Here is a 25,854-nt window from a genome sequence, read left to right as displayed (position 1 = left end):
TAGTAGAGGCGGGGTCTCACTCTTGTTCAGGCTGGTCTCGAACTCCTGAGCTCAAACAATCTGCCCGCCTCGGCCTCCTAGAGTGCTAGGATTACAGGCCTGAGCCACCTCGCCCGGCCACCTGTCACTTCTTTACTCAAAACTCCCTGTTGACACCCCATCTCACACAGGCTAAAAGCACAAGTCCTTACTGTGGACTATCAGATCCAGCCCTCATCTCTCAACTCTCTAATCCTTCCTCTTGCAGCTCTGGGCATGTGCCCCTCTGTTTCTTGAGTTAACACATACACTCCCATTCCAGGTTCCTTGTATTTATTCTTCTTTCAGCCTGGAGCAACCTTCCCCCAGACATCCTCATAGCTTGCTCCCTCTCTTCCTGCAGATCTCTGCTCAAATGCTGTCTCATCAGAAAGGTCCCTGCGGACCTTCCTGCGTGAGTAACAATCTCTTATCTGTAACTATAGACGTCATCATACCTTCTAATGATGGTGGAGTTTTCCATTGTAGAAATGTATCATCATCGACTTAGCTAATCCTCCCTGGATGGGCATTAATGTGGTTACCAAGTTTTTGCTATTGCAAACAGCTAATAAGGAGTCTTATTTAGAAAATTTCAACTGAGTATACAGCATGGATGAGCAAGACTACTTGCTATAAACATTTATTCTAGCTTCTCAAAATTAGCAATACATTTTTAAAGAAAACTAATTCTCAGTGGACATCTATCTTACACAAAAAATGTGACTCAAATATGGACTTGACGTATCAGAATTATTACTCTCTTGCCCTGTTTGGCAAAGGTCAGGCGCCTATTCCCATAATTCACCTTGGAAGACCTCCAAAGGGCTTCATTTTCGTGGAAATAAGTCTAGCAGTCCTAAGAAGGCCCCAATGGGCTTTTCACAGAATACAACATATTCGAAACCAAAACATCTTTGCTTTATTTTTCCCCTACACTTATAGTTCTTCTCTTTAAAAATATATATCTAAATTTTATCTACATTTTACTTAATATACATTATATATACATTACAAAATGTTGCAAAAGCCATTTTTTGTGGCCTAACACAATCTTATGCCCTAACACAAACTCTGTAGGCTTTTCAGGGCATATTCTTCCAGACTATTTTCTGGGTTTTTTTGTTTTTTGTTTTTTGTTTTGAGAAAGAGTTTTGCTCTGTCACCCGGGCTAGAGTACAGTGGCATCAGTATAGCTCACTGCAACCTCGAACTCTTGAACTCAAGCAATCCTCCTGCCTTAGCCTCTTGATAGCTGAGGTGCGTGCCACTATGACCAGCTAATTCTTCTATTTTTAGTAGAGCCAAGGTCTCACTCTTGCTCAGGCTGGTCTTGAACTGCTGACCTCAAGAGTTCCTTCCACTTTGGCCTCCCAGAGTACTAGGATTACAGGTGTGAGCCACCGGACCCAGCCCAGACTATGTTTTTTATACATACGGTTTTTATGTGTCCGTAATGGTTGTTTATTTATATCTTGCCTGCTTGGGTCCTACAAGGATGTGAGATGGCTCTCACCCATTTTCTGTTTTTTTTTAGAGACAGGGTGTTGCTATGTTGCCCAGGCTAGTCTTGAACTCCTGGCCTCAAGTGATCCTCCTGCCTCATCTTCCCGAAGTGCTGGGATTACAGGCATGAGCGACTGCACCTGGCCACCTCTTACCCTTGACCCTTTCAATCCATTCTCCACAGAGCAGCCAGAGTGATCTTTCCAAAATACAAATCAGCTCATGTCACTGCTCTGCTGTAAATCCTACCAAGGCTTCCCATTCCAAGCAGAACAAAATCCCAACTCCTACACGGCTTACACGAAGCCCTACGTGGTCTAGCCCCTGCCTACCTCTGGGACCTTATCTGTTCCCCCTTTCCTCTTGCTTACTCCACTCTGGCCACACCGGCCTTTCTGTCTCCCAGATACACGTTTCTTACTTTTCCTACTAAAATGTAAGCTCCATGAGAGCAGGGGCTTGGTCTTTCTTCATGACTATAACTCTGGGGCCTAGCATAGCACCTGGCATGTGAAAGACATTCAGTAAACACCTGTGAGACCAGTAGCACTGTTGGGTTAAGGAGCCCCAGGTTTGAACACGAGGTTATGCGACTCTGCATTTCCCATCTTAAAATCCATTTTATAAGCCCTCTCACAAAACTGTTCATAAAAGTCACCCTTGCGAAGTTGCCTATTCAGACAGACAAAGGATCTCTGATGCAGGGGAAGGCCAAGGGCCTGGGGTCAAGACCCCTGGGAACTAATCCTAGCTCCACCTCCACTAGCTGTGTGACCTTCAGCAAAGCTCTTAACGTCTCTGTTCTTTAGTTCCCCATCTATAAAATAAAGGGGTTATGTACCTCTCCAAGGTCCCTGGTAGTGCTATATTTCAGAATTCCCAAAGCTCCCCTCTTGATAAGGCTCTTTAGCAGCAAGGGGAAACACTTCCCAATTCTTGGGCCCATGGAAACACTTACTGTCGCGAATCCGCACTCCACCTTGCTAATTTTTTCGATGGATTCCACAGCATCTCTTCCGAGTTCTAAGAGGGTGGGATCCCCCGTGGCCCGGTAGAGGTACATTGCGCTCTCAATGAGTTCTGCAAAGTCCAAAGCAGACCCTCCTCACCCAGTGGCTGTGCAGGACGGCTTGGGGCCCACTTGGGGCAGTGAGGGACTCCTCCCCCCAACACCTTGTCCACAGGGTCCCAACTAGGAGGGTGATGGGATAGCTCATCCAATGCAGAGTTTTCAAAGCCAATGGCCCCAAACCTGAAGCTCAGTGGAGATCAGCTTTAAGGCTGAGTAGGGACTCCCATCTGAAGGGAGAGAAGGACGGCCAGGCTCCGGGACAGAGAAGGTGGCAGAGGCTGCTGCCTATTTCCCAATGTCTGTTCCCTCCTTCCTCCTTAGTAGCAGCGTCCCTGACTTCAGCCATGCTCATGGCTGCCTAGACTAACAACTACTCCCGCAGCCGGGTGGGATTAAGGACACCACGGAGAGCCATACGAGCCCAGAACATGAGAGAGAAATAAATTTCTATCTGAATTAAGCTACTAATTTTTTTCTGTCACCCACAGTCTAACCTAATCCTAAAACTTAAAAAGAAGAGTGTGAACCTGTCATGAAAAGGCTCTTTTTGAGATGGGAATGGACAAAAAGATGAAGGTTAAGATATCGGAGAACCAATCCTAAATCTAATGAACATGTAGTCATCTGTTCCCTGTGCCCACAATAAGGTGATGTCTTGCCCTATTTTACGCCACGACTGGAATCTGATGTTCCGACATGGCCTTATCTAAAGATGAGTTTTAGAAAATGGGAGTGGGTCCGGATGAGAATATTTATTCTGGAGATAAGGAAACCCAGGGAAATGTGCTCATTGCTTTCAAATACCTAAAGAACTGCTATGGGAAAGAAAGAGTTGACTGGGGTGGCCTCACAGTGGGTGGAAGCTACAGCTCAGTGTGCCTTTCGACTTCTTCACCCGTCTTTTCTCAGAAGGGAAAGAATCCCTCTTCCCTCCCTGTGTCAACATCTCCCACAGAACTTCTCCTGTCCTGTTTCCTCCTGGCTTCGGTCAGCACTTCTCTCCCTTCTGACTTATTACTGCAAATTCCAGTTCTGACTTTAAAGCAAAAGTCTCTGCCTACTTCCCTAATTCTCTCCTACTTCCCCCTCCCCTCAGCCCACAAGCCTCTGGACAATGGCTGATCTAACTGCTCATATCCTAAGATGCAGCCATTTACTGGCAGATGGAAACACGCTGTGTGTGTTCAAAGGCGGAAAAGACAGTACACTCGTGGGAGGCCCCCACTTCTGCTTCTAGCAGCTGGTGGGGTCAGTGCCCCCAGGGCCTGCCATCTTCTTTCTCTTCCTCACACATAGGCCTCCTAATTATGCGAGTTACTATTTTACTTTTCTGTACGTCTGGCCAACTTTCTAGAGGAAGTTGACAGCTCAAGATTTAGATTTGGACTTGGGGGGAAGTAAATGCTCTCAGAAACCTTTTTTTCTTTTAGAGACAGGGTCTCACTCTGTCACCCAGGCCGGAATGCAGTGGCGTGATCGTAGCTCACTGCAGTCTTGAATTCCTGGGCTGAGGCGATACTCCTGCCTCAGCCTCCTGAGCAGCTAGGACTCCAGACACACACCACCACACCCAGCTCCTCAGAGGCCTTAGGCTAAGCTCTGTGCTCCAGCTCTGATGGCCAGAGACATGTGCTAAACTGTAAGGCACTGGCCAATCCAGTGACAGAGCACTACCTTGTCTCCTGTTTTATTGTTTTGGGATAGGAAGGGTGGCTGGACTAAGGCACTCCCAGATTCCTGATGGTGGTGCCTCACTTGCCACTAATGCCTTCCTGCCAGCCTGTCCTGCAAATGGAAGAGGTTGTCTCTGCAAGTAGCAATCTCCCTGTCACTGGTGGCAATAAGCACAGACTAGATGACCACTTGACAGGGCTAGTACGGGAGGATTTCAATTAGAAGACTTCTCAGTTTTCCTCTCATCCCGAGATTGTGCAAGCCTATGTCTTACATTTAGTCCAAAACTCTGATCTTCATTTTATCTACTGGTAACACTAGATATGATACCTTCTCAGAGTTTCTCTTTAAACAAAAGTTCCATGAGAACAAATGCACAGGAACTGCCAAGAACAGCAGCCTCTAAGGAGTCGCAGTGACTAATTAGCCCTCTTTGCTTGCTGTTTCACTCCCTCTCCTGTTCCCCTCCACGAGTCCTAGAATAATCGCTCAGGCTAGAGGAGGAAGGAAACGGGGTAGAGGACAGCAGGATGGGCAGAAGCCACCAGGAAGGCTTGTCCCACAGCCAAAGGGCAATGCAGGTGGGAAGGTGGGAAGTGTCTAAGACAATGGTACCCTGACCTATTTTGGGGTGGGGGATGACTGTATGTGCTGACTAAGCTTCCTTCCCCCTCCCCCTCCTCACAACTTTCAACTTTCCTAAAGTGAATCAGAGGACGTGAGCGTTGGAAAGGAACTTCTGACAGTACCTAGTGTGTCACCCCTTTCTTGATTCTGAGCTGCCAGAGGGGAGGTGGATGAGACTGATTCCTAAGGTCCGTCCCGAAGTTCTAACATTCCATACTAGAGAAGCATAATTTATCTTACCCACGGACTTAGGAAGTTGCTTATACTTCTGAAACCCCGATGGCAGGAGCCCAGGAGTCAACCTGCCTCTTTCTCTCCTCTCTCACTTCCCAACTTGAAATAGCCTACGATGCAGTTAGGAGACCTGAGTTCCAGTTCTGGCTCCTGCACTTGACAGCCTTGGGCAAGCCATTTCAACCCACTTGGCCTCAGTTTCCATATCTAAAATTATGGGGATAATGAATTCCTTGTAGGAAAACCATCCAGAGCCCAGGGAAGGATCAGATGGGGAAAAAAAATGGACTCGTGAGCAGTTGTGCAGCACAGAGACTTGTAGAGACGTGAGGGTCTGGGGTTTGAGGAACTAGAGCCTGTGCGCTGGCGGCGCGCCCGAGATGCTGCTCACCTGGCCGAAGGGGGTAGCCCTCTCGCTTCTCCACTGTGTATCCCTGAGGAATGTTGTAGAATTCCGGGAGCCCCCCAAACTGCTTCCATACGGTGTAGTAGTTGAGGAAGGTCCTCATGGCATTGTCAATGTCTCCAATCAGGCTCTGGGGGAGAGAAGTGGCTGTCAGGCAGGCAGACACCAGGCACAAAAACCCACAGACAACCTCAGGAAAGGGACAGACTTTGGAGCCAAGAAACCTTCAATCAAACCCTGGTCTGCCTTTACTAACTCCATGGCCCTGCACCAGATACTCACCTTCTCTGCGCCTCATCTATAAAATGTCAAATACAATACCTACCTCATGCCTTGTTGGAAGGAAAGAAATTGTATCTCGGGACCTTCGCAGTCAATGTTAGCTACTAACAGCTTTTGAATTCAGCCAGCCAGTTCAAAATTGAAAGAATAGGGAAAAGGCTGACAATGTTGAGTCTCACTCCCACCCTACACCCCCAACAGATAACCATTTTCATTAGTTTCTTGTATAATCCTTCAGAGTTTCTTGATGCAAATATAAACAAAAATGAGCATATATTATTTTCCCTGCACTAAAAATAGCCTATTAAATATACAGTTTTTCACTTTCCTTTATGCATTTAACAATATATCCTATTTCTTCACATAAGTACACAGAGAGCTCCCTCTTCCTGTTTAGGCAGTTACATAGCATTCCATTGCTCAGACAATAATTTAATAAGTTCCCTATTAATAGTTATTTGGCTTGGTTCCAACAATCGATGCTACAGTAAATAACTCCTGTACATATGTCACTTCGAACATGTGCAAAGAGTATCTGTAAGATAAATTGTCAGAATTACGATTGCTGGGTCAGAGGATATATGCATTTGTAATTTTACTAGCTGTTGCTAAGTAGCCATCACTATGAAATATGAGCTCACAGGGAAACAGCTGACCTTGACATCCCACTGGAAATCTCATGGATAGAACAAGCTTGACATTTCCCAAACAAAATTCTTGATTCCCTCACTTTCCCACAAAATTGCCCCCCTACTCTCATGGCTCTCCCTTCTTGGTGAATGGCACCACTGTCCACCCAGTGACTCTGGCCAAAAACCTGGTCACCATTCTTGACTCCTCCCTTGTCCCCCAGCCCCACATCCATTCCATCAGCTACTGCTGCTAATTCCATCTCCACATCATCAAGACTTTTCTCTCTTTATCTCCAGAGCTGCCACCTGGTCACCAGAATCTCCCATTGGAATGACCTCAGAGGCGTCCTCGCTGGTCCCACCATGCGCCCCCTTGGCCCTCCCCGAGGCAGCCAGAGTCACCATCTTGCTACACACACCAGACCCCAGTGGCTCCGCACGGACTCAGCATGAAGTCGAGATGCCTCACCACGGCTCTCAAGGCCCTGCACAAGCTGGTCACCGCTGACCTTCCAGTGATTGGGCTTTTCCTTCCCTGGACTGTGGACACACTGCTTTTCTTTATTTCTGATAAGCACACACCTCTTTCCTGCCTCAGGGCCTTTACACATGCTGTTTCCTCTGCCTGGAATATCCAACGAGCCCCAACTCTTTTTTTTTTTTTTTTTGAGACAGAGTCTCACTCTCTTGCCTGGGCTAGAGTGCCATGGCGTCAGCCTAGCTCACAGCAACCTCAAACTCCTGGGCTCAAGTGATCCTCCTGCCTCAGCCTCCCGAGTAGCTGGGACTACAGGCACGCACCACCGTGCCAGGCTAATTTTTTCTATTTTTAGTTGTTTGGCTAATTTTTTTCTATTTCTAGTAGAGATGGGGTCTCACTCTTGCTTAGGCTGGTCTCGAACTCCTGAGCTCAAGCAATCCTTCTGCCTCGGCCTCCCAGAGTGCTACGATTACAGGTGTGAGCCACCGCGCCTGGCCTGAGCCCCAGCTCTTTACCCTTCAAGTCTCAGCTTAAGTATCACCACTTCCGAGAGGCCTCCCCCGAACACCTGCCTAAAGTAGTCCCCATCCAATTTCTCTATGTCAGCCTCTTATTTGTTTCCTGCATTGTAGTTCATTATTTTATGTATTTGTCTGTTTAAATTTTTCTTTGTGTCTCCTCTTCTATAAACTTCCTGAGGGCAGGGCCTGGGACCCAGAAGGCATTCAAATATTTGCTGAGTCCATGAATGAACCAATTTAACATCTCTAAGCCTCCTCCTTTCTTCATCTATGAAACAACATTCATCTCAGCATGTTGTGATGATTGTGTGTGAAGTGTCTGGTACATAAATTATTCTTTCATCTTATGAATTTAATTGATTTATCACCTTTGTGTGCCAGACAACTACCAGGCACTGAGTAGATGTTTAATAAGTGTTAGCTATTAGTGTTGTTATAACCTCACAGGGAAATAACCCAGGAACCCTAGGAAAAACAGAAAAAGAGCCTTGCACGAAGCACACCAATTCCAGACAAACTGTGACGGAAACTTTCATTGTCAAACCCTCTCTCTTTCTTATTTTTTATTTTTATTTTAGGAAATTTGCAAAATAAGGGCATACAAAAGCCCCCTTTAACCCTACCACCCAGATATAATAGCTCTGATATCTACCATTCTGATGTTTATTTCAAGTTATATATTTTTTAAAAAACATTCAGGAATAAAAAGATAAATTATCTTCTTAATCTTATACTATCAGACATTTACTATATGACTTTGTTGTCTTCTGTTCTTTAACATACAAATCCAAAATTTTATAGAGTTGTAATGCATGTGTATGTACAATAATGGGTATTTAATGGGTATTTTGTTGTTGTTGTTAAGTCTACTTAATCAAATTTTTTAAAAATTTAATTATCATTCCTAATTCCTCACTATAGTCCAATAGCAATCTTCATTCCTTCACGTTGCCTTGATTCTTGTTCACCACTTCTTCATGTTACAAAGGAGTCTACACATTAGTTCCATGTATTTATTTTTGAGACCTGTCGCCCGGGCCAGAGTGCAGTAGCATCACCATAGCTCATTGCAAGCTCCAACTCCCGAGCTGAAGCAATCCTCCTGCCTCAGCCTCCTGAGTAGCTGGGACTACAGGTGCGTGCCACCACCCCTGGCTAATTTTTCTATTTTTTTGCAGAGACGGTGGGGGTGGGGGGGTCTCAATCTTGTTCAGGCTGGTCTTGAACTCCTGACCTCAAGCGATCCTCCCGCCTCAGCCTCCCAGAGTGCTAGGATTACAGGCGTGAGCCACTGTGCCTGGCCTTAGTTCATTTTTAAAGTTATCTAATAATCCATTCCATCAAAATACAATCATTTATTTGTTCCTCTGTTATTAGACATTTGGATCATTTTCAGTTTTTCTTTGTCATCAACTTTGCCACAGCGAAATTTGTATATAAGTTGCATCTGTCCCTCTTGAATTAGTTTCTTGGGAAACATTCATAGAAATGGAATTAAGCAGGGTCGTGGTATGATCGGTTGTATTATATGATGGGGTTGTACAAGGCCGGGTGTGCTGGCTCACGCCTATTATCCTAGCACTCTGGGAGGCAGAAGCAGGAGGATTCCTTGAGGTCAGAAGTTTGAGGTTGCAGTGAGCTATGATGACACCACTGCACTCTACCCCTGGGCGACAGAGTGAGACCCTGTCTCAAAAAATAAAAAAATAAAAGGTAAAACTGATCTACATGTACAATATCAATAAAGAATAATCTCCAAGACATATTCAGTGAAGAAAAAGGTGCCAAAGAATATGTTCCTATCTAAGTAAAAAAAAAATGGGGATATCAATATACACATATTTATTATATTAATATTTATTGGCGTTCTAGAAGGATATACAGAAAACTGATAGCAGGGGCTGGACTGGGAAGAGGGTCAGAGGGTGGGGATTCAAGATTTACTTTTCACCGTATTCCTTTCTTTGCTTTGAAAATTTACTACCACTCACGTGTTATTACTTTTTCTTTTCTTTTTTTTTTTTTTTGAGACTGAGTCTCACTGTGTCGCCCAGGCTAGAGTGAGTGCCGTGGCATCAGCCTAGCTCACAGCAACCTCAAACTCCTGGGCTCAAGCGATCCTCCTGCCTCAGCCTCCCGAGTAGCTGGGACTACAGGCATGCGCCACCATGCCCGGCTAATTTTTTCTATATATTTTTAGTTGTCCAATTAGTTTCTTTCTAATTTTAGTAGAGACGGGGTCTCGCTCTCGCTCAGGCTGGTCTTGAACTCCTGAGCTCAAACAATCTGCCTGCTTCGGCCTCCCAGAGTGCTAGGATTACAGGCGAGAGCCACCACGCCCGGCCTACCTTTTCTTAAAATTAAAAAAAAACACCTAGATTATAAAAACATTTTGGTTCATGTAATATTTTGGAACACCTAGAGGGTAGATTAGACAGGCTCTAAGATCCCTTCCAGCTCCCACTCTTTCAGACAGATCACGTAATGGAAAAAGTAACGATGGCGGCAGAGCAGCCCAGGCCACTTACCGCCCTCTTCACACCTGCTGTTAAGAATGAGATTGGACAGAAATGCACAGTAGAGAAACAGCTGTTGCCAGGGCTGCCTAGCCTGGAAAGATGCTTTATTTTAAGTAGTACAATATTCCATGGCAAACTGGAAGCTCAGTTCCTGGAACCTTAAAGCTCCCCTTGGAAAATTCAGTTTAGCAGAATCTGAATCTTTTTTTTTTTTTTTTTTTTGGAGACAGAGTCTCACTCAGTCTGTCGCTCCAGCTAGAGTGCAGTGGTGTCATCATGGCTCACTGAAACCTCAAATTCCTGGGCTCAAGTGATCCTCCTGCCTCAGCCTCCCAGGTAGCTGGGACAACAGGCATGTGCTACTGTGCCCAGCCTAGTTTGGCAGAATCTTAAATCTGTCTAATTCACTCTAGGTCTCTCTCCCATCACCAATCCACCCCTCCAAAAAAAGTACTCAAGCAACTAAAGTACCTTATTTGACTTGTACATCAGAATGAGCTTGCTTTGTCAGTTCCACAGAAAAAGGGTCACCCTCTTTGATCTTCCCTACCTGAAGACCAGGCCAGTAGGCCTCCAAGGACTGGAAGACCGGCATGGACACAGTCCCCTTGTACATCTGCACCCACAGGTACCAGTCATCGAAGTGGGTGTAATTCCGAATGGCTTTGTTGTACTCTGCAGTGGAGAGATAGGATAATGGACACGTGAATGATCAGGGAGACAAAAGGCAGGCCTTGACAGCAGAAGCAAAGACTTACACTTTTGAAAGATCATCCTATGAAGGCCTAGCCTCAAAGCAGACTAGGATGCAATGAGGCAAGCAGACGAAAGGAGCAGGGGTTCTACAATCAAACTTCCAGGCCCAAATTCCAGCCCTGGCTTTACAATTTGCTAGCTGTGACGCAGAGCAAGTTTTTCCCCCTAAGCCTCAGTCCTATTATCTGTCAAATGGGGAAAGTAATGTTATATCTCTTGTGAGATTGTTCAGTTATTTATTTATTCAACAAATGTTTGCTGAGCACCTACCAGATGCCAGGCACCTGAGGTGGTAAACAAGACAAAATCTAGCCCTCATAAAGCTTACATTCTAGTAGGAACTGGAATTTATACTTCATACCTCTTCCCTAAATTGTAAATCCATGAGGCCCGGGACTTTGTTTAGTTCATTCCAGAATCCATGATGCATAATAAATATGCACAAAAAATATTACCTGAATAAACAAAGTACAAAATACACATGCAAATAAATAAGATAATCTTACATAGTGTTGTAAGGATTAAATGAAACACAGTGTTTGGCACATCAATGGTATTAAATAAATATTTGTTGAATAAATGAATAGCACAGTAGTCCCCCTTATTCTCGGGGGATATATTCCAAGACCCACAGTGGATGTCTGAAACCCTGATTAGTACTGAACTCTATGTATACCGTCATGCACCACATAACATGTTGGTCAACAAGAAACTGCATAGATGACAGTGGTCCTATATGATTATAACAGAGCTGAAAAAATCCTATGCCTAGTGATGTCATAGCTGTTGTAATTTCATAGCACAATTCGTTACTCACGTCTGTGGTGATGCTCATGTAAACAAACTTACTGCCCTGTCAGTCATATAACAGTATAGCATCTACGATTATGTACAGTATGTAATACTTGATAATGATAATAGAAAGCTATATTACTGGTTTATGGGTTTTTTTTTACTACACAAGACTTTTTATTGTTATTTTGGAGTGTACCCTTTCTATTTATTTAAAAAACAAAAGTTAACTGTGAAACAACTGTAGGAAGGAGGCATTCCAGAAGAAGCATTGTTATCATAGGAGATGACAGCTCTGTGCATGCCCCTGAAGACCTTCCAGAGGGCTAAGATGTGGAGGTAGAAGACAGGGATATTGATGAACCTGACCCTGTGTAGGCCCAGGCTGATGTGCGTATTTGTGTCTTACTTTTTAACAAAAAAGTTTAAAAGGTAAAAAAATAAAAAATTTAAATATAAAAAGGCTTACAGAATAAGAATATAAAGAAAATATTTTTGTATAGCTATTCAACGTGTTTGTGCTTTAAGTTAAGTGCTATTACAAAAGAGTCAAAAAGTTTAAAAAAATTAAATAGGTTATAAAGTAAAAAAGTTACAGTAAGCTAATGTTAATTAGGGAAGAAAGAAAAATACTTTTTAATAAATTTAGTATAGCCTCAGTGTGCAGGGTTTACAAAGTCTACAGTAGTGTACAGTAATGTCCTAGGCCTAGGACATTAGGTGAATACTCACCCCTCACTCACTGACTCACCAGAGCAACTTCAGTCCTGCAAACCTCATTCGTGGTAAGTGCCCTATATAGGTGCACCATTTTTTATCTTTTATACTGTATTTTTACTGTCCCTTTTCTATGTTTAGATATGTCTAGACATACAAATACTGACCATCGTGTTATAATTGCCAACAGTAGTCAGCACAGTACACGCCGTACAGGTCTGTAGCCTAGGAGCCACAGGATACAGCCCAGCTGTGCGGTAGGCTATGCCATCTAGGTTTGTGTATGTGCACCCCATGATATTCACACAAGGATGAAATTGCCTAACACTGCATTTATCAGAACGTATCCCTGTCGTTAAGCAACACATGACTGTACCGTCTTTTCCTATATATACATACCTATGATAAAGAGTAATGTATAAATTAGGCATAGTAAGAGATTAACAATAATAGCTAATAATAAAATAGAAAAACTATATAACAATATACTGTGATAAAAGTTATGTGGATGTGGTCTCTCTCTCTCTCTCTCTCGAAATATCTCATTGGACTATACTCAGTTATTTTTGGACCTTGGTTGCCTGCAGGTAACTGAAACCATGGAAAGTGACACTGCAGATAAGGGGGACTACTGTAGCCATAACTACAGTCATCATTTGGTGCCCAGAAATTCCTCAGTATTGCTAGTGTCTAAGGGCCTGGCGGCTAAGATGCATTTATCCAACAGGCATTACTCTCTTGCCTACCTCGGGCAAAGCACTGTGGGGACTACAAGGATGAACGAGGCATGGATTCTGCACTCATTTCGTAAACTTGTAACTGTTGATGACAGCTGACTGCAGGAAAGATGCTGAAGGCTCTAAATTCTGAGGAAGGATCAAGCTACTTCCCGGGCATGGTGACATTCAATGACATTCATTTGAAGGGTGAATAGAATTTGGACCCAGGAAAACAGGTATCATAGGCAAAGAAAACACCACGTGCAAGGGCCAGGAGATAAGAAATCCAGAGCCACACACAGGGAGGCTCCTGCCGGAAGGCATGGAGATGTACAGCGGGCAGCAAGTGGGCAGTGTATGTCCATAATGGCTTTGAATGCAGACCCAGGTATTCAGAATTGATTCTGTAGACAATTGGGAGCCATCGAAAGTTTATAAAGAAACTACACATCAACACCAAAACTCAAGGGGAAAGCCCCCTTACCCTACCCTTTTTACCTAGGAACATAGCCATGAGCTTCTTATCCTGAAGCAGGATGGCTCCTTTCACCAGGTACTCAAAGTAGGAGTCCACACCAGCCCCGATGCCTGCGTCCTGGGCCACCCACTTGCCAGTGAGCACATCGATGTGGTTGCCGACCTAGGAGAGAGAAACATTGTCCCCAGGGAGGGCCCAAGGCCAAAGAAGGATATACCCACCCCCTGACTGCCCGGTGAGATGCAAAGCAGCCTCCTCAGTGCTTCTGGGGAATCCTACAGGCGATGGGAGGGAGGGGACAAGGCCAATCATGGCCAGCCTTCCTGTGTATCTGGGCGGTAGACACACACTCATGCACATTTATGAGGACTTAATTATACATGCTGGGCAAAAAATGAAAAAGAAAAATGATTTGGAGTGTTTATGTCCTGCCTAGAATGAGTGTGAGATGGGACATGAAAATTTGCTGTTCTGACAATCTGTCTCAGACCTCTCAGCATGTGATTTCAGTATCTAAAGAAACAAGACAAACTTTACATATTTCCATAAATTAACTCAGGAAGGACACCCAAGACGCTAATAGAGCGGTTGCTTCTAAGAAGAGGAACTGGATAGCTGGGGGGACAGGGGCCAAAGGGGACTTCACCAATGTCACTGAGTCCTTTTTATGTATCCTTTGACTTTTGAACCATGTGACGGTAATGCTTTTTTTTTTTTGAGACAGAGTCTCACTGTGTTGCCCCGGCTAGAGTGCCATGGCGTCAGCCTAGCTCACAGCAACCTCAAACTCCTGGGCTCAAGCGATCCTCCTGCCTCAGCCTCCCGAGTAGCTGGGACTACAGGCATGCGCCACCATGCCCAGCTAATTTTTTCTATATATATTTTTAGTTGTCCAATTAATTTCTTTCTATTTTTTTTTTTTTTTAGTAGAGACGGGGTCTCGCTCTTGCTCAGGCTGGTCTCGAACTCCTGAGCTCAAATAATCCGCCCGCCTCGGCCTCCCAGAGTGTTAGGATTACAGGCGTGAGCCACCGCGCCCAGCCAAGCTTCACTTTTTAAGTTGAATTAGCACCAGACTTTGCATAAAATGTGTCAGGACCTTAATCACTTTCAAAGACAGTCTTCATAAGTCATAATGACTCAGCAAAGTTGGTATTAAGGCATTAATGTTACTGCTAATGTAACTGAACCAGAGAGGTTGAGTGACTTGCTCAGAGTCACACAGTTTCGATGTAGCAAGGCCAGGGCTTGAATCTAGTTCTGACTAACTCCATTGTTATTTCCTGGATACCTTTGGCTCAAGTACTGCTGGGCTCATTGGATTACCCTGCTAAGGAGCTGAAACCAACCTTAGAGATCATCTGGTCCAAGTGTGTTCAATTTCCACAAGTCACAGGTATTGGAGGAGAAAGGGAAGCTCTAGGGTCATGTAAGTTTGGGAAATGTTGAGCTAAGCAAAGTTAAATAGATTTCTTTACTACAGCATTTAATAACCTTTATTCTGCTCATGTTGTTTTTTTATTTTTTTTCTTTTATTAAGACTTTCAGATGAAATGCTCATGTTCATTGTAACTCTCCAAAAAAATGTTATTTATATATACTATTCCCCTAACTTAATTGGCCAGGAATCACTTTTCCATGGAATATCCATTCAATATCTCTCAGAACTGGAAACACAGTTTTACAACTATAGACAGACACTAAAAATGGAAGCCAGATGAGCCGACAACCTAAGGTCACTAAGTGAGTCAGAGTCAGGGGCACGACATATATGAAATCAGAGAATTTCAAGGGGTCAAAGCTTAACACAGCCCCTAATCCCTCCCGGAAAATGTGCTCTCATGTTCTCTTCCCCTCTGTGCCAAACTTGAACAGGGGGCTTGGTCTGCTTTTAGTGTCCTGAGCCCAAATCCTGGACCACTCCCAAGGTCACCCTAAGATTCCCTTGGCTCAATTGCAACTTCTTGCTCAGAGCCCTGGGCCTCATAAGCAGGGCCAAGGTGGCAAACTTGACTCAAACAGGAAGGGCGGCAGCCAACCTACCAGCCCAATATCTGATCGGCTCTCCCAGAGGCGCATCAGGGCCACTCTGGCCACATCTTCAAACACGGGGTCACCAGTGAGGCTGCTCAGGGTAGCAAATTCCACAATGAAGGTCCCAATCCCTGCCGTACATGTGACAGGGGTCTCTCCCGGGTTCACACCGTGAAGCAAGTTCACCGTTCCATATGGCATGCCAGTGGGGGTCTGAAAGGCTGAACAATCAAAAAATTATGACCCCAGACAGGAGCGGGGAAGTAGGAATAGTTTTGATACAGACCCAAAGCCTGAGACCTTAGCCAGCACCCCTCTCTTCTTCTCCTGGGTGATCTGCTAGAGTGTGAGCCAGAGAAGGATAAAGGTCATTCCTGGAGCAGCCACCTAACTCAGACGCTGTCAAACACTACTCGCATAGCCCTCAGGCTCCTGCCCGTGATGAGGGGTCGCGGAGTAGGCTGTGCTCCAGGTTGTCACACTGGACACACACTCACTTTAGCTACCTCTACTTCTTTTACCCCGTGCCTTTGGAGGCCAGGCAGGTAACTTCATGTGAAGCAGGCTGGTTGTATGCTCAAGGAGTGGTGAGGCCTGTGGCACACTGATGAGAGCGTGCCCCACGTGAAGCCACTCACGGGTTTTTTAAAACACCATTGTGGCCAAATGAAACTTGTCTGCAGACCCTAAACAGTCCCAGAGGAGCCAGGCTGGGCCCCCTGATTAAACATTGAGTTTAGTGGCTAAGTTAATTAAAAAAGAAAAACAAAATAGGATATAAACCACTAAACCCCTGATATAGAGCAACCCTCGATTTATAGGTAGGGAAAATCATGCCCGTAAAGAAATGATTCAGCCAAAGGTCACACAGACAAAGTCAAACGGAGCTGGGGTGGGAACGCCTGCTTTGCGGCCCCCCTGAACCCCTGCCCAGTGTTCTGCCCACCCCACCCTCCTGCCTTCTGATTCAAGACAAGAACTGGACAGACAGCCAGGGGCAGAGATTTCCTCTCCAGGCCAAAAGGTCAAACAACTCCAGAGGAGCCTGTGCGTCACCAAATGTGAATTAAGTTTGTCCAAACTTCCAAAACCACAGGGTACAGCAACTTTGTCCACTAGAGACAAGTAACTTGCTCTCCGGCAGGCACCAGTGAGTGGCAAGCAAGGAGAATACAAGTCACAACCAAGAAGGGCTCTAAGGAATATTTCAGAAAAGTCGGGAAGTGTTAAAAAAAAGGGGGAGTGACAAAATCCTATTTTTTGACCTTTTCTTAAATGATCAAAAAAATAAATAAATGAAAGAAGGAGCAACCAGGCAGAGTTTCGACTAGGGATGAGTCATACAGGACGTGATGTTTGCAAGGAGACGCTCAAGCCTCAAGCCATGAGCGAGACCTGAACCAGCTCACTGGCTGTCCTCAGCTCCCCCCAAGGACAAGAGGCAAGTGCCACATGACGGGATAAACATGTGAGAGGGCCGGGAGGGTGGTGGAAAGCACGGAGTGACGTGTTTGGGTCTGAAAGCCCCCAGAGCCTCCACCACACCCTGCAGAGAACACGGTGTCCAGCTGATGCTACTGAGCCTGGCGTTACTGCCCCACTAGACAAAAACACGGAGGCATGGCCTGCAGCCCTCTCGTTTGAACAGTATTTGAGATGCTCTAAGCAGTTTCTCCTTTTTACCTCATTTTTGCCTCCTCAAAACCCAACATGGTAGGGAAGTGGAAATTATGACTTCCATATGATGGATGGAGAAACTAGACTGCAAAGAGAAAAAGTGGCTTCATTGAGATGTTGGCTGGCAGAGCCAAGTCTAGCATCCAGGGCTCCTAATGCTCAAACCAAGCCTCTTCCCTGGGTCCCTGTTATTCCAGCAGTGTGTGGGCCTAAGAGGGGACACAAGGGCTCATTCAAAATAAGGGCAAGGGCCTTCTACCCGCCAGGATGGCCCGGAGCCTGCCCCTGCAAACAATAATGAGGTCAGCTCATCCCTCCTAGGCCATGGCCCCAGCAGGCCCTTAAAATGCCCAGGACTCTCTTGATTTCCATGGTAGGTACCTAGGGGTAGAAACATCAAGTATTTGGGTGAGAAATACAAGGAACTAATTCAGCGTTGCCACTCTCATCTCCAGCTAGGGAAGCAGGACCTACTGGACTTCATCTCTCCCCCACCTCTGTGTAGGTCTCACCTGGGAGGAGTTTTCGGGCTGCCTCCTCCGCCATCCTCAGGAGAGGCCCAGAACAGGGCCATCCAGCCTCCACTTCCACCCCAGCCTTCTTCGACAGCAGGTGAGCAGACAGGAGTCCTCCTACCACTGCAGATGGTACAAAAAGCAACTGTCATAGTCCCAAGGACCGGTTTTTCCCTTGTGCAAATTAAACGTCAACACTCTGTTGGGGATGCTCACTGGGAAGGAGCTAGAGCCACCTAGCCAAAGAAGAGTCCCTTAATCCCACATATCTGTACAGTGTCAAGCTTACAGTTTTTTCTTTTGGTGGATCACAATAATAGCTATTTTTTAAGTCTCTACTATGTACCAAGCACAAGGTACTACTATCTCCTCCTCAGATGTAGATAGTGAGGTTCAGGGAGTAAAGTGACTTGTTCTGGGTCACCCATCTAGTAGGTGGTAGGGCTGGGTCTGTCTGATTCCAAAGCCCATGTTCATTCACTTTGTCACTCTGTCTCCCAGTCACCTATCACACCTAGGGGGAGGAGGGAAGAGTGATTATTCATTTTACTAATTTATCTATTGCAATTTATTGTGCAATATTTAAAACTTATAAAAAGACACAAAGGTTTTGTATCTGGAAATACGGCTAAATAGATATCCTGAATAGCCCTCTCAATGAAGACAAATGGTGAACTTGAGTTTCAGTCTTCCCCTCCTCCTGGCAGAGGGGGAGTAGGAGACAAAGGCAGGACCTGCCCCAAGTAGCAGTTTGAAAGAAGGTCCTTACGTAAAGTTGAAAAAGAATTATATACTCTGTGTAAGGATTAATTAAAAATAAACCCTGTGGCCGGGCATGGTGGCTCACGCCTGCAATCTTAGCACTCTGGGAGGCCGAGACGGGAGAATTGCTTGAACTCAGGAATTCAAGACCAGCCTGAGCAAGAGCGAGACTCTGTCTCTACTAAAAATAGAAAGAAATTGGCCAAACAATTAAAAATAGAAAAAATTAGCCAGGCATGGTGGCGCATGCCTGTAGTCCCAGCTACCCGCGAGGCTGAGGCAGGAGGATCACTTGAGCCCAGGAGTTTGAGGTTGCTGTGAGCTAAGCTGATGCCAGGGCACTCTAGCCCAGGCAAGAGAGTGAGATTCTTGTCTCAAAAAAAAAATAAAAATAAAAATAAAAATAAAAATAAACCCTGCACACTGCCCCTAGTGTACAGTAAGGAAAACTGCATGCCTCAAATGTTGGTGCCAAATAAAGGGAAGAAAAACATTTTCTCCTGAGAATTAGTAACTATAAGCTGGTATTCATTAAGTTTTACTGTCTGAATGCATACTAACAGGATAGTCTAGAAAACCTTGAACCTTTAGCATAACGTGAGTTTTGGTAGGTAGTGCTTCCAGCCACGTGGCAGAAGTAAACAAACAATGTATCTGGAAGAACTCATCTTCAATCTAGGCCTTAATCAATCCCCCAGGTAAAGACTAGGAAATGAACATACAGTTAAAAAAAATCACAAAACATACAAGGAAACAAAGCATTATGAGTAAGAGCCAGCAGAAATGAGAGAAGAACAAGATCTACTAAAACTTCGGGTATTAAAATTATCAAACAGAATAGAAAATAATAATGTGTAATATGCTAAAGAAATAAAAGAGGCTGGAATATATAAGTAGCAAGAAATTATAAAAATGACCAAGCATATTTATAAAAGAACCAAGTAGTATTCCTAAAAATGAAAAATATAGTCGTTGAAATTAAAAATTACATGGATAGGTTTAATAGCAGATAAGATATAGCTGAAGAGAGAAGTAGTAGATTTGAAGACAGATCAAAAAAAAAATTTCCAAAATGCAACACAAAGAGATAAAATATTTGTAAAGAGACTTAGAGGATATAGTGAAAGGTATAACATATATCCAGTTGGAGTTCTAAAAAGAGAAGAGGGAGAAAATGGGAGAGAGGCAATATGTGGAGAGCAAATAGCTAAGAATTTTCTCAAATTAAGGAATGATACCAATCTCAGACCCAAGAATCCTGGAGCAAGATAATAAAAAGAAATGCACATTTAGACACATCATGGTAAAATAGCAGAACATCAAAGGAAAAAAAGACCTCAAAAGCAGCCAGAGTCCATGTAATAACCATCATTAAAGCCGAGTGATATGTACATCTAGTTCATTATATTATTTTCTCTACTTTTATGTAGAGAAATATGTTTGTTTGAAGTTTTCCATTATAAAAAGATTCTTAAAGGAGGAGGCAGCCAGAGTGAAAATGAAAACAACAGATTATCTACAAAGAAATAACAATCAAATTGATAGAGTACCTCTTAACAATGAAACAAGAAGACAATAGAAAAATTTTTCAATGTACTAAGAGAAAATAACCATCAACCTAGAACCATATGCTCAGCAGAAATATCTCCCAAAAGCCAAACAAAGGCAGTAAGATAAAGACACTTTCGTGTAAACAAAAGCTGAGAAAGTTTGACAAGAACACACCTGCACTAAAGGAAATTCTAAAGCAAGTACTTGAGAGAGAAGGGCTGAGACAGTAGAAGATAGTCAAAAAAGTGGTAAATACATGCGTAAATCTAAAATTTCCAACTGTATAGAAAAACAATTACAATGTATGGAGGATTTAAAACAAAGAACTAAAATATATAACTATAACATATAGATAAGGATGTCCTCAGAGCCAGGTTTTGGATTATTCAGGAAAACAAAGATTTTCATTAAATTTTGACTTTAATAAATTATGTTTGTTAAATTTGCTAGGAAAACTATATAAAAAGTTAAAGGACAGAAAAAAGGAAAATAGAGAAGATGGGACATATAGCACAAGATAACACTGTAGAAATGAATGCAAATATATCAGCAATTACAATAAAAGTAAATGGATTAAATCCTTCGGTTAGAAGAAAAGATTGTCAGAATGGATAAATAAAATATGATAGGCTACTTATAAAAGATATATCTAATCATAAAACTACAGAAAGATTGAAAGTAAAAGGGTATAAAAAGATACCCTGGGCAAATGTCAACCAAAAGAAAGCTGGTATAAATTCTGTTCATATCAGAGATGAAGGTATGAGGATGACTTTCAATTACAGATGACAAATCAGACTCAGAAGTTGTGTAACATAACAACTGCATATCCCTCTGCTCTCTTCTCTTTTTAAAACTTTTATGTATATTTGGAATATAAGTTTCTTTGTAGAAAACACACAAAATAAGGGGGGGAAATAGAACTCTGCCATCCAGAGGTGACAGCGGTAAAGCCAGTGGCCTAGAGGTTTACTGCAAATAAGGGCTGTGGTAGTTTCACAAGAATCTTTGAAAGTCTGCTAAAAATATGAATTCTAGGACCCAACCTGGAGATACCAATCCATTAAGTTTAGGGTGGAGCCTGGACATTTGAATTTTTTAAAAGGTCCCAAGTGGTTCTTATGGGCAGCCATGTTTGGAAATGTAATGCCCTAGACTTGCACTGTCCAATACAATAATCACCAACCACATGAGACTATTAAAATCTAAAATCATTAAAATTAAATAAATTAAAAATTCAGTTCCTCAGTTGCAGTAGATACATTTCAAATGCTCGATAGCCCATGTGGTCAGCCGCTACCACATTGCTCAACACAAATATAAAACATTTCCATCATTGCAGAAAATTCTACTGGACAGACAGTAAGTTCCAACAAAGCAGGAATTACATCTGTCTTATTCACAGCTGTATGCCTAGCACCAAATAAATCTTAAATATGTAAGTAATCCTGGCATACTTCTTTCCAGTCTTTTCTCTGTCCCCTGCTCACCTTCATGTCTGAAACTGATGAAGCATCCCGAGACCTCCCCACCCCAGCCTCCAGGAGGAAGGAAGAGGTCTGTCAATCACAGGTTTTAGCCAAGTGCCCTGGAAGGGCTCACAAGATCCTATTTACCTCCTATTTACCACCTCTTGGTTTATACAGAGGCAACTCTACACTCTTTTCTTCCAAAGGCCCTAGAGGGCAGCCCTTACCTCGAATGTTGGTTTCAAACACAGAGGCGTTCACATCAATATCAAAGTCCACATTGTCCTGGAGCACTTCAACCACTCTTTGGAATTCTGAGACATTCCCCAAAATCTAGAAGGAAAAGACCTGACAATGAGCTGTCTCAGGAACTAAAGATGCTGGATTCAGAGTCTGGGATCCTATGCTGGTGTGGCCCTCACTTATTCAACTTGAGACCTCCACTTGCTGTCCTAGGATTGGTGACAGAATAAGAAAACACTGAGAGCTAGAAATCACCCTTAGGCCCAGTGTGAAAAGACTGGTTAAGTAAATTCCTCCATACCAATTCAAGAGTCATTCTGTACCCATTTAAATGAATATGATATACAGAATGCAGACTCCACAAGGAAGTCTCAGTTAGGCATCTGCAATGGGTATCAGTTGTTTTAACCCTCTCTTGTCATATTTAACCTTGTGAAAATATTACAGGTTGGTTGGTCCAACACTGATTCATTCCCAACCTTCTTTACCCCTGTAGTCTCCCAGCATAGAGTATGGAAAGGCAGATGCTTGCTTTCTCAGCTTCCTTTCCTGCTAGAGGTGATTATGTTACCCAGTCAGTTCTGACCCTTGAGAGGCCTACTGGGGGTACTTCTTGGAAAGCTTCTGTTTTCCTAATAAAAAGGGTCAAACACAGCTGACATGGCTTTTACTGTCTCTGTCTTTCTGCCTTGAATGCAGATTCAATTTCTGGAGCTGTGGCAGCTATGTTAGACCATGAGGTACTAAGCATGAGAGTAAAAGCCAAAACTCTAATGACGGTAGAATGTAAAGCTACAAAGAGGCTGGGTCTCTGATGGCATAGTTCAGTAGCTGACTCAATGCTAGAAATTACCTCCAGACTTTCTTTTACTTGAGAAAATAAATCCTCTTTGTTTAAATCATTAGCCAAAGACAATCTTCATACCTTTTCTTCCGATAATAGCACCCAATTTTCCCTTGAGGAATTACCCTTCTCCCACAATCGCTCCTGTGGTTATCAAAGAACTTGGCCACTAGAATGTAAGCCTCTGAAAACAGGAGGATGTCAAGGTCTCTGTATCCCCCACAGTTATATAAGCCTGTCACAGCTCTCTGTACTTACCAGGTCCTCTATAAATGTTTGCTAAATAAATGAACCTGAGTAAGTTGGAATTCATTGTTTTCCCCTATCTAGCTGGGCAACCAGCCTAATGCTTCAGAATCGAGAGATGAAAATAAAAGTCCTAGCAGAGGAATTCATTTTTCACCCACAGTCAAGCTGCCAGAAGAGGAAGGATGTTGGTTATACAATGGTGGAGAGGAAAAGCAATAGACAAGATACTTACCAGCAAGGTGTCCAAGGCATCAATTAGAGTCAGAGAAAAACTGTAAAAGGACAGAAATCCGAGCTGCTTAGTAAGAAAATCAAACACCAGATATTAGGGCTGCCCCAGATCAGATTCTCTCAAAACTAAGGGAGGCACAGTGATGCGTCTGCCTCTTCCACTGACAGTCACAACAGAGAAGCCATAGCAAAAATCACTAGGATCCTCTGACATGCTTAATGCACCTGGGAGGCTGGGCTGACATAGCTCAATTGTAATTAAACACATCACCTGTATTCTTTGGCATTCTTCTCTGCTATGGGAGGCAATACAAGATTGTAGCTAAGAGCATGGGGTTTTTAGCAATTCCACATCTAGGAATTTATCCTACAGCACACAGAGTAGTTTGAGAATGCTCGTGGCATTATTGCTTAGAATAGCAAAAGGTAGGAAAGATCCACCCATTGAAGAGTAATTAAGGTAAGAACAGTGCAAAACTATGAAGTTATCAAAAAGATTGTTAACAAGAGTTCTTTGTGCTGATGGAGAGATATTTAAATTATGTTGTTAGGTGAAAAAGACAAGGTGCAGAATAGGTGACATAGTATGTCTCTATCTGCATTTCAGAAAGAGACTTATGTACTGACAGAAAGCAGATTAGCAGTTGTTGGGGTCAGTGGTGGTGGAGGGATTAACTACAGAGGGACACAAGGGAACTTTTTAGGGTGACAGAAATGTCACCTGTATCTTGATTGTGATGGTGGTTACTATACACTTAAAATGAGTGTATTTCATTATATGTAAATTGTACCTTTAAAAAGTTAATTTTGAAAAGTTACACATATACACATCTATATGTATAACAGTATAAACTGAGAATATTTCTGGAAAGATACACAGAAGAGTGAATGGTTAGAGTTCTTAGGTATGGGAGATATTTACTTTATTGTATATGATTTTGTACTGCTTGAATTTGCCATTTGTTTGTGTATACTGTTTTCCAAACTAAAACAGAAAAACCAGCACACGTTCTAAGTATACTTAACTTCGTCTCTGTCCTTAGCATACTCATTTGTGAAACAGGGATAATGTCACTTAATTATGGGTGTTTAGAGAATCAAAGCAGATGACACAGTAAAATGCTTAGCACAGTGTCCAATCAATGCCAGCTTCAGCTAATGCAATGATTCTTCACTCAGCAAGGAACAAGACAGAGAATTCCAGCTTTCAGAGATTTTTATTCTAGTGGAAATGAGAAAAATAAACCAGTAGATAAGTGAAAATGATAGTATCAGAGTGAGAAGTGCTACAAAGAAAATAAAACAGGTGACTTGTGAGAGTGACTTAAAACGGGTGGGTGGTTAGGGAAGCCAATGCTGACGAGGTGACATATTGAGCTATGAGTGACAAGCAGCAGCCAGTGATATGAGGATAATGGGGAGAGAGTGTTTCAGTCACAGGGAACACAAAGCTGTGAAGTTTTAGGAAAGCCACACCCGCTCCTGGACCTGTTTGCCCACCTATAAAAGAAAGGGGTGGGGTCTTCTGACTCTTCAGCCCTTCCACTATATCTTACTACTCCAGAAATTTGCCTAACTCCGCACAGCTGGTGCCTGTTACTGCTGGGGCTGAGCACAAGCCCAGAGGTCCAGCCCACCCAGGCTAACCCAGAATTTTTTTTCACTGCGAGAGGCTGAGCCGATCCTGGGGGTGCTGACATGAATTGGGGGTAGCGCGGCCCTGGCTCGGCTGGGAGCTTTCCGGAACCAGTGAGGAGACTGTGAAGCCCTCAGCCCCAGCTGACCCGCCAGCCTAGGACCCGATCGCCAGACCCCGGCCGCCCCCTTGCCCCTCCGCACGCACTACCTGCCCCAGGTGTCGTGCCCGTCACAGGTGAGAGGTCGAAGCTCATCGAAGGGAAAGGCATTCTCCAAGTAGCTGTCGTAGGCGTGGTAGAACATGGCCTTGACTCGCTCCCTGGGCCGGGGACGAGAAATAAGGCATGGGGCCAGAACACGAAACCAGGCAGGGGAAAGAACAAGAAATAGGGCGGAAAGTGGGAATCACCAGCTGATATCTGCCTGGAGCCCAGCTGCGGGGTGCGAGCGAGTCAGGGTGAGGGTCCTGGGATGGACGTAAAGGGAAGGGACCCGGTCCGCGCTTCCCATTCCCCAGCTATGGAAGGGCGGGAGCCTGGCCCCCTTCACCTGTAGTGGGCGGGATCAGGCGCGGTGCCGTCGGGACCTGGCGCACCATGGTGCAGGGGCAGCAGTGCGCACAGGAGGCTCAGCGGGATGAACAGCTGGAAAGGCATAGAGCTCCTGTCCTGTCACCGCCGCCGCAGCAGCCACCACTGCCACCCGCTCATCCTTAGAGCTGCAAGGGGTTCTTCCGGGGATCCGCGCCACTGCGCCTGCGCGCTGAGAAATCAGCTCCTCACTTCCGGACTACAAGCCCCAGAATGCAATGGGCGGCGGAACCTGGGGAAAGAGTGTCTCAGCATGAGTAGTAGTCTCCGAAGCACAAATCAACGTGGCTTAAAGACAGTGGCTGCTATTGCTACTGTTATTGATGTTGCAATAATAACAGCACTTATTGCGTATTAAGAGTGTAGGTAGCGTTTTAAATGTATGATCGTAATTATTTTTTTCAACCACTTTATTAAGCATGAGGGCAGGGACCAGCAGGGACTCAATAATATTTATGGAGTAGCGTATGTGAAGATGATGGATGAAAGATGAGCCTTTATCATTACTGGAGATAATGAGTTTCCCAAACAAGTTCCCTGTTGATTGTGTAAGTAAGATACAACTTACTTACGTTTATTTGTCCAAAACTGCCATTCTTGAGGTTCCCTGAAATCCT

General features: G+C 44.0%; 1 protein-coding gene across 1 annotated transcript in view; it reads right to left on the bottom strand.

Moving 5' to 3' along the window:
* EDEM2 (ER degradation enhancer, mannosidase alpha-like 2) overlaps positions 1–25,406 on the bottom strand; it is a 26,471-nt gene extending 1,065 nt beyond the window's left edge. Inside the window, exons 1-10 of the mRNA XM_012637653.1 lie at positions 25,197–25,406; positions 24,856–24,966; positions 23,011–23,050; positions 21,670–21,775; positions 17,658–17,783; positions 15,478–15,689; positions 13,455–13,596; positions 10,523–10,647; positions 5,523–5,667; positions 2,483–2,604 (exon numbers count right to left, since the gene is read on the bottom strand). Of these exons, the coding sequence (XP_012493107.1) occupies positions 2,483–2,604; positions 5,523–5,667; positions 10,523–10,647; positions 13,455–13,596; positions 15,478–15,689; positions 17,658–17,783; positions 21,670–21,775; positions 23,011–23,050; positions 24,856–24,966; positions 25,197–25,303 (1,236 nt within the window). The 5' untranslated portion in view covers positions 25,304–25,406. The remainder of the gene's footprint in view (positions 1–2,482; positions 2,605–5,522; positions 5,668–10,522; positions 10,648–13,454; positions 13,597–15,477; positions 15,690–17,657; positions 17,784–21,669; positions 21,776–23,010; positions 23,051–24,855; positions 24,967–25,196) is intronic.
* Between the last annotated feature and the right edge of the window lie 448 nt (positions 25,407–25,854).

This window comes from Propithecus coquereli, unplaced genomic scaffold (assembly GCF_000956105.1).
Source record: "Propithecus coquereli isolate 6110/MARCELLA unplaced genomic scaffold, Pcoq_1.0 Scaffold122, whole genome shotgun sequence".
Taxonomy (NCBI): domain Eukaryota; kingdom Metazoa; phylum Chordata; class Mammalia; order Primates; family Indriidae; genus Propithecus; species Propithecus coquereli.
This window is presented reverse-complemented; position numbering and strand designations above follow the sequence as displayed.